This window comes from Pipistrellus kuhlii, unplaced genomic scaffold, assembly GCF_014108245.1.
Source record: "Pipistrellus kuhlii isolate mPipKuh1 unplaced genomic scaffold, mPipKuh1.p scaffold_m20_p_10, whole genome shotgun sequence".
Classification (NCBI taxonomy): Eukaryota; Metazoa; Chordata; class Mammalia; order Chiroptera; family Vespertilionidae; genus Pipistrellus; species Pipistrellus kuhlii.
The window spans coordinates 26,075,244-26,087,741 of record NW_023425405.1 but is presented as its reverse complement, the minus strand read 5'-3'; the positions used below and the strand labels follow the sequence as shown (position 1 = coordinate 26,087,741).

Genomic DNA, 12,498 nt, shown 5'->3' with positions numbered 1-12,498 from the left:
ACCACTGCTTCAATTGTGTTTCCTTAACGTGTTGCCTACTACTTCAAAGGCAAAAATTGAAAGTCAAGATCAGAGCAAGATTTAAATTCTACCTCTTACTTGTTAGCTATTTGATCCCGGACAGAATATCTGACCTGGTTTCTCATTTTATCACCTGAAAAATGCAGATAACACAGAATTCCCTCACTGGGGGAATTGTTATGGCCATGAGAAGCAACTTGAAATTCCTCTCATGTTTTTTCCTGACTCTGAGATCTTCCAGTTTAATTTCCTTTTCCTAACCTAATCACGTCTAATCCATGACCTTGTTTATACAAGGAATCACTCCCTTTTAAAAGAACTTAGTGCAAATTGTTTGGCTGTGGTGTTTATCCTCTGCAGCAACCTATGAAGCACGTCTTTCTCCATCTGCTTTCCCGTCCTTGGCCCTTTTTCTGTCATACAGCCTCAAGTGTGTGTTCCCTAACCAGGGACTGGTGACACGGAGCAGGGCACAGGGCCGCGTTCTCAGCTAGCCAGAACTTTCCTTCCGGTGACCCAGGTCTCAGGCAGACCCTTCCTGCAGGGGGTCCGTGGGGATGATTCCCGTTCAGCCCTGCCTCCCTTGCAACTCTGAGCCAAAGCAGGTCTCAGGAGAACTCAGGGCCAGCCAGAGTGGCCCTCGCCCTGGAGAACTGTATCGCTGGCTTTTCCTGCTGGGCTGTCTTCTCTGTGCTGTTTCCCTGTGCCATTTCCCCACCGCCTTTCACATTCCCTAATCCCCCACTCAAGGTTTCACGTGTCTCCTAACGTTATCAAAGACGTTCAGGCTTCCTCAGAGGTAAATTGCAGGTACTTCCTCCCTCGCATAATTGCAGCTGAGAGGCAAAGTCCCAGGTAAAAACAGCAGTTTCTCAAACCTCTGGCATGCGATGGATAAAGTAACTTTATAAATAACCTTTCCTGCTTTCAGGTAGTTATCGCACATGGGAAGGCTGTTGTCAAATGCTCTGCTCCTCTCTGCGCCTCTCTCGTCTAGTAACCGTCATAGCAGCTTGGCCCCATGCACCCTGCACGCACCTCCGTGTTCCCTGTTGGCACCCATTAGCCCAGGTCTTACACGGATCCCCTGTGTATGGTCACCACATAGCACTAAGAGGAGCTAAATAACTGCTTGATAACAGAGACAAATTTTCCACATTCCCTCATGTTTCTTGTCCCTAGCAGTAACAGCTAGAAGATATGCAATCTCTACTGGAAAAAAATCTAGCCCCTTTCAAGGGACCAGTCTGCAAATCACCGGGTAACCATTTCCCTGGCTCGCAGTGGTGTACCTTGCTGCCACCACCCTTCCCCACAGTCCACGTCCTTAATCTTAGAGAAACGTCTATTGTACTAAAACTAAAACGCAGGCCGATTCTTTCCTACCTTCTACGACCTAGGTTCAATGACCTCCTCCTGCGATGCCGAGAACTGGACACTTGGACACAAGACCTCGCCCTCCCGGCGGTGGTGTGGCTTTCTGGCCTCTTCAACCCTCAGTCCTTCCTAACCGGTAAGGCCTGCTGCTCACAGAACCGCTGCCTCGGCAGAAAGCCTGCCCCGAGGAGCCTTCCCCGCCCTGCTCACCGGGCCCCATGCGGGGGCCACGACAGAAAAGGGGCAGGAGCGACAGAGGAATGGCACTCCGGGCAGAGCAGCATCAAAGGGAAGGAGGCCCAGGAACAGCCAAGTGAGGTGGGACGTGGTTCATTCTAGCAAATGTTTTCTGCCAAGACCGTGCCCAAGCCACCAGACGGTACTGACCCCATGGGCGTGGCTGTTCCAGTAGAAGCTCATTTCCAAAAGCTGCGGGGCCGTCCTGCAGGCCTTGCTCTAATGTGGCCACAGGCAGATACACAGAACCCAACACTGGGCGGGAGGGACCAAGGCAGCCTCGGTAGATGCTCGGCTTGCTGGTGGCTCCTGGGAACCTTACGTACAACTTGACACCCTTCATTCATCCCTGTGCCTTCCCCTCCCGCAGCAATCATGCAGACCACGGCTCGGAAAAATGCGTGGCCGCTGGATAAAATGTGCCTGACGGTCGACGTGACCAAAAAAGCCAAGGAAGACTACGGCCATCCCCCCAGGGAAGGCGCCTACCTGCACGGGCTCTTCCTGGAAGGTAGGCCCCCGCGGAGCCCAGGGAAGGCTCTTCCCTTAAGGAAGGACCTTGTCTCAGCATTCACTCGCACTGGCATCTACCTCATTTTTTGCTTTTTAAAAATTTAAATGCCAAGATGGGATCCAACGTGAGCATATTTTAAGGCATTTGGGGTGATGGCTTCCCCTTACATTGTATCTGATGTTAACACCACAGGATCATTTACAACCTACACGGAGTTTAAATTATTTTGCTTTTCAATATCTTTCTTGCACTACTTTTTTACTGCAAGACTTCTCCAAGCCTCTCCTCTAAGACGCTGATATACATTGTATACCTCTAAGGCAGTGGTTCTCAACCTTTCTAATGTCACAAACCTTTAATACAGTTCATGTTGTGGTGACGCCCAACCATAAAATTATATTTTTTAAAATATATTTTATTGATTCTATACAGAGAGGAAGGGAGATAGAGAATTAGAAACATCGATGAGAAAGAGTCATCGATCAGCTGCCTCTTGCACACCCTCTACTGGGGATGTGCCCACAACCAAGGCACATGCCCTTGACCGGAATTGAAACGGGACCCCTCAGTCCCCAAGCCGACACTCTATCCATTGAGCCAAACCGGTTTCGGCCGTAAAATTATTTTCATTGTGGCCCTGGCCTGTTTGGCTTAGTGGATGGAGCGTCGGCCTGCGAACTGAAGGGTCCTAGGTTTGGTTCTGGTCAAGGGCATGTGCCTGTGTTGTGGGCTCAACCCCCAATGGGAGCCTTGCAGGAGGCAGCCGATCCATGGTTCTCTTTCATTGTGGATGTTTCTCTCTCTCTGAAATAAAAAATACATATTTTTAAAAATTATTTTCATTACTACTTCTAACTAATTTTGCTAGTTAATGAATCGTAATGCAAATATCTGTTTTCCGATAGCCTTAGGCGATCCTGCTAGCTAGCAGTTCTTAGCCTGTGGGTCACAACCCACAAGTTGAGAACCACTGCTGTAGAGCTTAAGACCATCGGAAAACACAGATATTTACATTACGATTCATAACAGTAGCAATAGCAACGAAAATAATTGTATGGTTGGGGGTCACCACAACATGAGGAACTGTATTAAAGGGTCGCGGCAATGCCTGTCCTAGTCTTGGCCAAAATGCTCTTTTTTCACTCTTGAGCGAGTGCCACACGTACGCACGTTTGAGGGCAGGGGATGGGAATAAGGTACCTGAATGCAGTGTAAGGTAAGGGGCCAGTAGGAGAGAATGTGGTGACGTGGATGGCATTCTCTATAGCATTCAAACGCACTTTGCTTTTCGAGGTAGGGCAAACTAGTGTGCTTTAGTGCGTCTGGATTGTTACGGGATCTGTTATAAAATTTACGTTTCCCAAGTGTGTAGGTGGTAAGCACAGGGGCAATGGTCTGAGTGACACCTGGAGAGCAGGAACTTGAACCTCCCTCTCCTACCTCAGTCCTGGCCCGCTCAGTCAGGAAGTGACCGACAAGCAGCAGCGTGACAAATCTGGAACGTTTATTGCCTGCAACAATCACAAGGTGCGGCCCAACACGTCCCACCCTCGGGTTCTTTTTGCTGTAGGTGCGAGATGGGACACCCAGTCCGGGACCATTGCTGAAGCCCGCCTCAAGGAGCTGACATCGGCGATGCCGGTCATCTTTGCAAAAGCCATACCCACGGACAGACAGGAAACCAAGCACACCTACGAGTGCCCCGTGTACAAAACCAAGAGGAGGGGCCCCGACTACATCTGGACCTTCCGGCTGAGGAGCAGAGAGAAGACGGCCAAGTGGGTCCTGGCAGGCGTGGCTCTGCTGCTGGAGGCGTAGACGGGCCCTCACTCCTCCAGGCCCGGCGGGCGAACACGGTGAGTGCTTTTCATTGGGCTGTCCTTCTGCACACCTATTCTACCGAGAGGCATAAAACATTCCAGTGTCTGTAACTGTGCATTAACTTTTCTTAAACACCATCCTTAAAAAGTGGGGGAGAGAAAGAGGCAAACGTAGAAAGACATCCTTGGAAACCTAGTGAGAACATGTTAATTTTTAGCTTTCCCCGAGAACAGTCTCTCTCCCATTTTCATCAAGCTCCCATTGGAGATACCACCTCAAAAACAAAGGGGTTGGAAGACTCCTGGTCAGGAAGTGGGGTTTTAGCTCTTGTAAACAAAATCTTCTTAAGTTAACAATTAGCTCTTACATTCTTTTAACACATAGATGCAACTGGCCCCAGGCAGTCCTGGATGAAGAGGCAGACGCTCCGAGGCCTCCAGTGTCGGTAACGTGACAGTCCACTTTTTTCATTCAAGTTTTAATAAAAAACGAAAACTCTAGTACTCTCATCCATGGTTAATTGCACTTTGTAATTTAGGGGAACATTCTGCAATAGACATTTCCAATCACCCAGAGCAGGTTACACCAGGTCAGTGGTCGGCAAACTGTGGGCCACATGCGGCTCGCCGCTCTGTTAGCTGATGAGCTTGCCGACCACTGCGCTAGGTGGTTTGAATGATTGGTCAGGATAAGGTAAACTAAAGGTGCCATAACAACATGGCCTAATTGGGAGGCAAAAGGTCAAGGCAGCATCTGTAATCAAACAGATGTCTAAGGCCATGTTTTCCCGAACTGTAGCTGCTTTCTAATCATTAACCTGTGTCTATAAGATTCCTCAAGGTGCTTAGCTGTCTTCCTGAGATATCTTTGTAAGCATATAAACAGTCTTAACAAAAAGCAGTATTTAGATCTACAAAGAATTTCTTTATAAAAACACAATGGTAAGAAAGCGTAGGCACAAACGGTACATAGGGCATGTCTTGCTGGAAAACCAAAGGTCAGTTGGCCAGTGGCTCTTCCTCCTAATTGTCTTCCACCAGCTGCTTCTGTAAGCTGAGAAGAGGAAGGCGGGCGTTAGTGGGATAAGGAATTAACAGGAGGGGTAGGAGCACAAAGTCCTGACTTCTTAGCTGGTGGCAGACCCTGGAGGCAGGTCCCAGCTAGGGTTCGTCTCATTCTGAAACTGTGCTTTTCAAGTTTATTGGGAACCACAACTCCATCTCCTCGTCCTACATTCCCAAACCTCTCCTCCCAGCAGGGTCAAGGCTGCCTCGTACACTCCATTTCTGTATTATTATACACAGGCAGCTCCATGCTGAAAATCCTAGCAAAGAAGGAAACTTCCTAACAGGGAGAACATCAGGCCTGAGTCTCTCCAATGCAAAGAGCTCCATTCCCGGGGGATTGTAAGGATCAGGCTGCCTCAAGTGTCTGCCACCTGCCTTGGTCTGGGAGACTCACCTCTCCAGATACTCCTTGACATTGTTGTAACCGTAAAACTTGGCCAGGTGAATGAGGATCCCCGTGGCGCAGCGGCCGTCGCGCTTCCGACAGTAACTGCAGTTGCAGATGCCCCGGCAGGGCGGGCACATCCAGCCCTAGGGGGAGATGACGGCAGGCATCTGTCCCCGTGGTGGCAGGCCTCTCCTCCGGGCTTTGGTCACCTGCTACCTTTCCATCTATGTCACTGGGGGGAGGATGACCTAGCCTGTCTCCTTCCTCTCAAGTAGGCCCAGGAGGTTGGGTGACCCACCATCACACCTGGAGAGAGACTGGGAAATGCGAGCTGTAGGCCAGCCAGCCTATTCATTGGACTCTGGTGGAAAAGCAGATCCGTGAGTGTGAATGCTAGGGTTTCCACTTCCCATCTGCGAGCCTGTGGTTCAATCACGTCACCCGAGTGACAGTGTTATCTACCCCTTGGCGGCCATACAAGAGGGTAAGAGCACAGAATCCCCAGGTTCAAGGTCAGACTTAACAAAGGTGCTACTCATTTTCCAGAAGGAACGGAGGCATAGGGAGCTTATAGAGCTACTTCCACTGAGATAAAGTCAACTGCACATGAGCTGATGTGAAACCTCACAGCAAGGCCGGGCACATAGAAAGCAGTGCCTCGCTGACCCGGGAAAGCCCAGCGCAGCCTTGTCTCCTGTTCTATCCTCTGGTCAGCCCGCTCCCTGTTCAGAAGGAAACCCTCTTCTCCATTTCTCCCAGCATCTTAAGATGCGGAGAGAATGGAGAGGGTTCAGGCTCTGCAGCTACTGGTCCCCGACAACGGGGTCGGGGAGCCCCACCGCTCGTGGCAGACGCGCATGCCGCTCCTACCGGGTCCAGCAGCGCCGACCGGACGTCCTCCCCGTAGCGATTCCGCAGGCACGGCCCACAGAACTGCCCCCGCACGCCGCCGCAGCTCTGGCTCCGGCACACCGTCTTGGTGTCGATGGTCTTCTGCCGGCACTGATGGCACGTGTTGCCCTGAGGGGAGAAGGCGGTGAGTGGCTGAGCACGGGTTCACCGGGCGTGGCCCCACACTGCTGTTCGCTGGCTCTCTCCTGGAGGCGAACAGACCCTGGCAGCCTGTCCGCACTTCTAGTTCTGGGGCCACAGAAGCGTATTAGGGCAGTGAGGTGGAGCAGGGAGCCTGGAAGGAATGAAATGATCAGAAAGACGAGAGAGAGAGCAGAAGGGGCAGGGCCTGTGAAGAGTGCCATGTGCCCCGACCTGGAGGCCGGGGTAGTCTCTCATTTTAGCACGGCCTGCGACCGTCGTCCCACTCCCCATCTGAAACAAAGCTGACCATCGAGAGGAACTTTCAACCCACCTCCTACCAAAGAGGCTCTCAAACTTTAGCTTCTATGGTTCTATTAACCAGAAAGCCCATTATATTTTTCAATGTTTAAAAAAAGAATGTATTCAAAACAGAACTATAAATGAATGTTTTTCTAAACGATGCCCCCGTCTCCCTCCACACAAACCTCTCCTCTGATGAGAATTCCTGCTCCGAGCCTTCTCCCCTCACCCAGGTACGGCTGACCCGCCAGTTCAGAGCCCCCTCGGAGCCCGGGGAGAGGTCCGGGTGTGAGCCCAGACACAGTGAACAAACTGCCGGACCTCAAATCCTGGCGCCTCGGAGTCCCAGGGAGAGTCCCGATCCCGTAGAACGTACCAGAACTTTATCGTAGATTTTGTCTCGGACAGTGATGGCGACGTTTTCCAAGTCCTCCTCCGTGATGTCCTCCACGGGCCGGAAAGACGACACCCGGTGCCGCCGCCGCCGGTACCCCTGGCACCGCCCCTGCGAGGAGACGACGGAGCTGGCGTCAGATGTGCCGAGCGGTTACCCTTTTTTAAATGTTACACTCTGAAGAGTTCCAAAACCATTAATTAGTGTTCACTGCGTCCCTCCTTCTATCCTCCTGAAATCATTCATTCGCTGACGTGTGTCAAGCTCCTTCCATGGCAACTCTGAGCACAGGGTCGTTAACAGCCACAATGACCAGCCAAACCCACACATGGGACGAGTCCAGAGTTTCTCTCTCCTGCCTGAAGGCACTTGAAATGCCTCCGTCCTAAAACAGAGGCGAGGAGGACTCTTTCCTTTCCCCCAAGGAAAGCCCCCGAGCTGGCCAGTCTCGGCCAAGCCTGCGTTGACTCTGCCTGAGGTCCTGGGCCCTGCAGTTAGCACGCGAACCACCTGGAATTCATGAAACTGCCAATTCCCAGCCGCTGCAGGTGGAATGGGGCAGAACCTTTTAAGCCCTGGAGCGGCTACGGAGTTAGAGCAGGGGTCGGAAAACTGTGACTCTCGAGCCACCTGTGGCTCTTTGGCCCCTTGAGTGTGGCTCTTCCACAAAATACCACGTGTGGGCGCGCATGTACAGCGCGACTGAAGAAGTACCCTTGTTAAATTAATAACAATGTACCTGCCCATATCGTTTCAGTTTGAAAAATTTAGCTCTCAAAAGACATTTCAATCGTCGTACTGTTGGTATTTGGCCCCGCTGACTGAGTTTGGGATCTCTGTGTTAGAGGACCGCTGGCTTAGACAACACAGCGTGTTTCCTAAGGTCACCAGTACCCCACTGATGGTCCTCCGCCTCCGGAAGCGGTACAGCTCCTCGGTGAACTGGGCGGCGGAGACGGTGAACTTCTCCAGCGCGAAGTTCTCGGGCGGCCGCGCGCTGCGGGCGGGGTTCGTGCGCCGGGGGAGCTGCCCCTCCGAGAAGGCCCGCCGCACGGTCTTCTTCCTCTGAAAGCGAGAGCGGAGACGTGTGCCGTGTGCCGCCCGGCGCCTCCCTCCTCCTCGCTCACCAAGGCCTCACTCCCATCCTCGCTCCGGAACGAACAGACGGAGCGCCACTTACGGAAGCTGAGCTCGGGGTTCGCACCGGGAAGAAGTCGGGCACCGAGTTCAATTCCGCCAGCAACTGAGCAAGCTGGAGTCCGGAACAAAGAAAGGGGGGCAGGTAAGTATCCACAAATGTGTCCCCGGATAAATTGCACCCAAACGCAAGCTTTCCGTTTTCTTGGGTAACTTACTTGCCATATAAGATTGTATCTGCAGTATCATTACAGGACCCTTCTTTAAAAGGAAACGTTAAAGACAGACATACACCAAAAGTGCTAAAAGTGACTCTGTGTGGTAGGATTTTTTAAATTCTGTATGTACAAAATTAGGACGCTAACAACAGTCATTGACCACGTGCAGAAAAACCAGACACAGAGCTCGCTTTGTTGCCTTCATCTAGGGAAGACGTTTTAAAATAAAGCTCCATTTGTTTTAATGCCTAGACCGGTTTCATTCCTTCACATAATGTCCTGAAACCACAGCTGGCGACCCCAGGAGACCGGTTCCTGGGCTGCAGGACCCCTGCCCGGCCTGCTGCCCACGGCCACTCCAAAGTGGGCTCCCGACACCTCGTTTACAGCTTCCCTCGGGCTGGTGGTTTAGCTCCTCTTCGCTCAAAACTACTAGAGTTAGAACTTCACCCCACACATGGGAAGCGGCATGAGCTCGAGGGGGGTTAAAAATAGTGCAGGCGTCTCTTCCTGTCCCCAAACCAGAGCTTCCAGGGAACTGCTGCTCGGGGCTCAGGAAGAGAGAAAAGGATGCACAGTCCCCGGAGCGCACGTCCTGAGAGAAGCCAAAGCGGAGCTGGCAGGGTGCAGTGTGGGAGCCTGGCCGGAGCCCCGTGCCCCCCCAGGTGCCCGCCCCCAGGGGCGGCCTTACCATGGCCTTGTTCTCCTTGATGTTCATGGTCCGTTTCAGCAGCGGGTCCGAGCTCTCCTGGCCCTCCTCGTCCCGGGAGTCCTCTTCAGGCTCGGAGGCCGAATCTTCCCTTTCCTTCCCTGGTCTGCAGCTTTTCTTTCTCCGGAGAATGGCTTTTGTACTGTCCTGTGAGCAAGCGCTGGGAAACAGCGGCTCGGGAGCATTCTTGTCGGCTGCTTTGGCCGGTTTCTTGGGGAACTGCAGGGCTACACGGAGACCGAGGCTGCTCCTCCTGGGCCTGCCCCTCCTGGGCCTGCCCCTCCTGGGCCTGCCCGCCTCTTCTTTGTCACCTCCCTCCTCCTCGCTCACCAAGGCCTCACTCCCATCCTTGCTCAAACCGGACCCCTCGAGCTAACGAAATGAGAAAAAAAAAAAGACGTAAAAGACTTTCAAAACGACACGTTTAAGACCATCAGACCTTATTTTAGGAAAGCGTTAAACATCTGAAAGCTCCCCCTTCTGAGTAGTTCCCCTGAGCTTTTTAGTCCAGTAGTTGGTGCTGGATCGCTGCCCCCCACCCCCAGGGAGCTGATTTTAGAAGGAGGACCCTCCCCGTGGTCTGTACCCTGAACCAGGGCTTCTTCTCAGGGTGGTCCCAGGAGCACCTGCACCACCTGGAGCTTGGTAGGAACACAGAGTCTCAGCCACTGGCCGACTGCGTTCCTCTCAGACCACGGGGCTGGAAGCAGAGCACTACCCATTGGGCTTCCGTGCAGGGAACAGACAAGCTGGCAGGTCTGGAGGCCAGGTAACATGGGGAACAAAGAAAATGGTGTGCGGAACGCAAGACTCATCTTCTGATAGAAATGGGAGTGCTTGCCCGGCCTGTGAGCGTCGACCTAGGAACCAGGAGGTCACGACTAAATTCCCGGTCAGGGCACATGCCTGGGCTGCAGGCTCCATTCCTAGTGGGAGGGGTACAGGAGGCAGCTGATCGATGTTGCTCTCACATCTATGTTTCTCTAAACTCCCTCTCTCTGCAAAAAAACAAAACCACCACCACAAAGCACATCAAGAAATTTCCAAGTCAAAATGCACACAGGGAAGACGCCAAGACTTTGGTCAAATTAACTACAAACACAAGAACATTACTTCACAAGCAAGAAGTAATGACTTTAAATTCCTTATTACTCCCAAATAGACCCTCCAAGCAAGTCTTTGATAAGGACACCTGAGACACAACCCCACATTCCAAAGGCAGGAGGGGTGACGACTGGTTTTCCCTCAGAGTACGATGGACGGGGGACCTGGGATTCACCTGCAATGGCAACGTTGTGTTAACTGCTTTAGAGATAAACAGGTAAAATCCTTCCCCTCTGGGAAGGGACTTCCTCCGAGTAAAAGCGGAATTCAGAAACAGGGCTGAAGCGATTACAACCCAGGCTCCCTCGTGTGGCTCATTATTACCTTTCCTTCCGGGCTACTGTCCGCACTCAGGTCGCTCTGCGTAAACCCCTCAAAGTCCTCCGTCTCTGAGTCGGTGTCCTCTATAAAAATTCTCCTCAGCTCTTCTGTGAAGTACTTGGAGCGGAAGCGCACATCCTGCTAAATTAAAGCGCACACACGTTAGAGAGGGAGGGGAACAGGGGTTCCCGGGGCGCAGGGCCGTGGGGAGCCGTTTCATGGGTGCGGTGTTTCCGTTGGAGAGAATGGTGTCCGTTGCCCAACACTGGGAGCGTATCGGAGGCCACCTACTGTCTCGCTGGCAAGAAACCGGAAACTCGTCTGCACTTAAGAGTGGTAACGCCCAAACTGTGTGGCTCAGCGGCTGAGTGTCGACCTGTGAACCAGGTGGTCACAGTTTGATTCCCAGTCAGGGCACATGCCCAGGTTTTACAGGTTTGATCCCCAAAAGGGGGCATGCAGGAGGCAGCCAGTCAATGATCCTCTCTCCCTCCTCCTTCCTCTCTGAAATCAATTAAAATAAAAGATAAAAGTAAAAATGGTTAGTGGTAAATTTTGTGATGCATGTTTTACCACAATAAGCGTACACACACACACACACACACACATTTTCTGCAGCTTACAGAAATTTAGACCTACGAATGGAATGATTTAACCCTTTGCACTCCGAACCATTCTGGACATTGGCTACCAGCTAGCTACTCGACGCTACTTTGCGGCGGACGCGTGCGCTGTATTAACTCAATTCCCCGTAATCACTAATAAACTGCAATCTCCCCCCTGAGAGGGGACATCCGAGTGATATGCTAGAATTCCGAGGTCCCCTGAGAGGGGACAACGGAGTGCAAAGGGTTAAAAAACTCAATGTCCACAGCCTCCATCCACTTGTCTGACCCATAAGCACAGCTGGCCTGGCATTCCGTTCCTCCCGCCAGGCTGGCCATCAGGGATGCCCGCTTTCCCACAGAACCACAAAGCCACGGGGGGTAGAGAGGGGAAACCTGGCTCCCTCCCATGCAGGCCTTCCCCTCTCACAGCCACCCGGAGCCTTCCCTCCGAGGCAGTGGGCACACCTGCCTTCCCCAGACCACAGCGTCTCCGCAGGAAAGAAGGGGCTGGAGACCCTGTCTCCCCTCCCCCCACCGATGAGCCGAGGGCAGTGGTCCCCTCACCCGCTGCCACGGGAACGGAGGGACGCTGCCACCCTCCTGACCACCCCCCCCCCCCCCCCCCCCCCCGAGAGCCCAGGCAGCAAACAAGCAGAAGGAAAGCTATTCCACAACGGACTCTGAAAAAAGGAGGTCATCTTCGAATAAAGGCGTCTTCTTTCTTTTGAACGAACGAAAAGGAGAACACGTGGCTCTCCGAATGGCATGCTTGAAGGTGAGGAGGGAAAAGCAAGCGCCGTTCAGAAAGGAGACCCACCATGAGCCTGCTCCACGCAGGCCCCCAGGGCTGGGACCAGGCCCCAGGTGCCGACGCCTCCTCCCACCCCAATGGAGCAGCGGACCCCTCCTCACGCCACGTGTGGCTGGCGAATCTCTATCCGCCCCATGCCTTTGCCTGACTTTAAAGATACACTTCTTTGCGCTCAGATAATCTTGGGGGAAAAACATAGATAGACACGTGGAAAATCTTACAGGGAATAGAGAAAAGCGCCTATATCCATTGACTATGGGCAATCGGAGTGAGTGTGCTCAGAGTTAAATTACTTTGTTTCCTTGTTGATAGCTTGGAAAACACACACACACACACACACACACACACACACACACACACGGGGAATTTCTTGAAAGTGAAATTCCTGTTGTGTTTCAGAGACACCAAACTCAGCGTTGCCACACACACTGTGTAC

At 52.5% G+C, this 12,498-nt stretch overlaps 2 protein-coding genes across 4 annotated transcripts in view; one reads left to right on the top strand and one right to left on the bottom strand.

Moving 5' to 3' along the window:
• DNAH11 (dynein axonemal heavy chain 11) overlaps nt 1-4,310 on the top strand; it is a 196,412-nt gene extending 192,102 nt beyond the window's left edge. Inside the window, exons 80-82 of the mRNA XM_036429948.1 lie at nt 1,422-1,534; nt 2,006-2,146; nt 3,720-4,310. Of these exons, the coding sequence (XP_036285841.1) occupies nt 1,422-1,534; nt 2,006-2,146; nt 3,720-3,967 (502 nt within the window). The 3' untranslated portion in view covers nt 3,968-4,310. The remainder of the gene's footprint in view (nt 1-1,421; nt 1,535-2,005; nt 2,147-3,719) is intronic.
• Nucleotides 4,311-4,873: 563 nt separating this feature from the next.
• CDCA7L (cell division cycle associated 7 like) overlaps nt 4,874-12,498 on the bottom strand; it is a 29,988-nt gene continuing 22,363 nt past the window's right edge. The window contains exons 3-10 of one of the 3 annotated variants that reach the window (XM_036429205.2): nt 10,647-10,781; nt 9,201-9,590; nt 8,335-8,406; nt 8,049-8,219; nt 7,137-7,265; nt 6,296-6,445; nt 5,432-5,568; nt 4,874-5,023 (exon numbers count right to left, since the gene is read on the bottom strand). In XM_036429205.2, the coding sequence (XP_036285098.1) occupies nt 4,993-5,023; nt 5,432-5,568; nt 6,296-6,445; nt 7,137-7,265; nt 8,049-8,219; nt 8,335-8,406; nt 9,201-9,590; nt 10,647-10,781 (1,215 nt within the window). In that variant the 3' untranslated portion in view covers nt 4,874-4,992. Of the gene's footprint in view, nt 5,024-5,431; nt 5,569-6,295; nt 6,446-7,136; nt 7,266-8,048; nt 8,220-8,334; nt 8,407-9,200; nt 9,591-10,646; nt 10,785-12,498 lie in introns of all 3 variants that reach the window. The other 2 variants (XM_036429204.2, XM_036429206.2) reach the window with 2 other exon arrangements.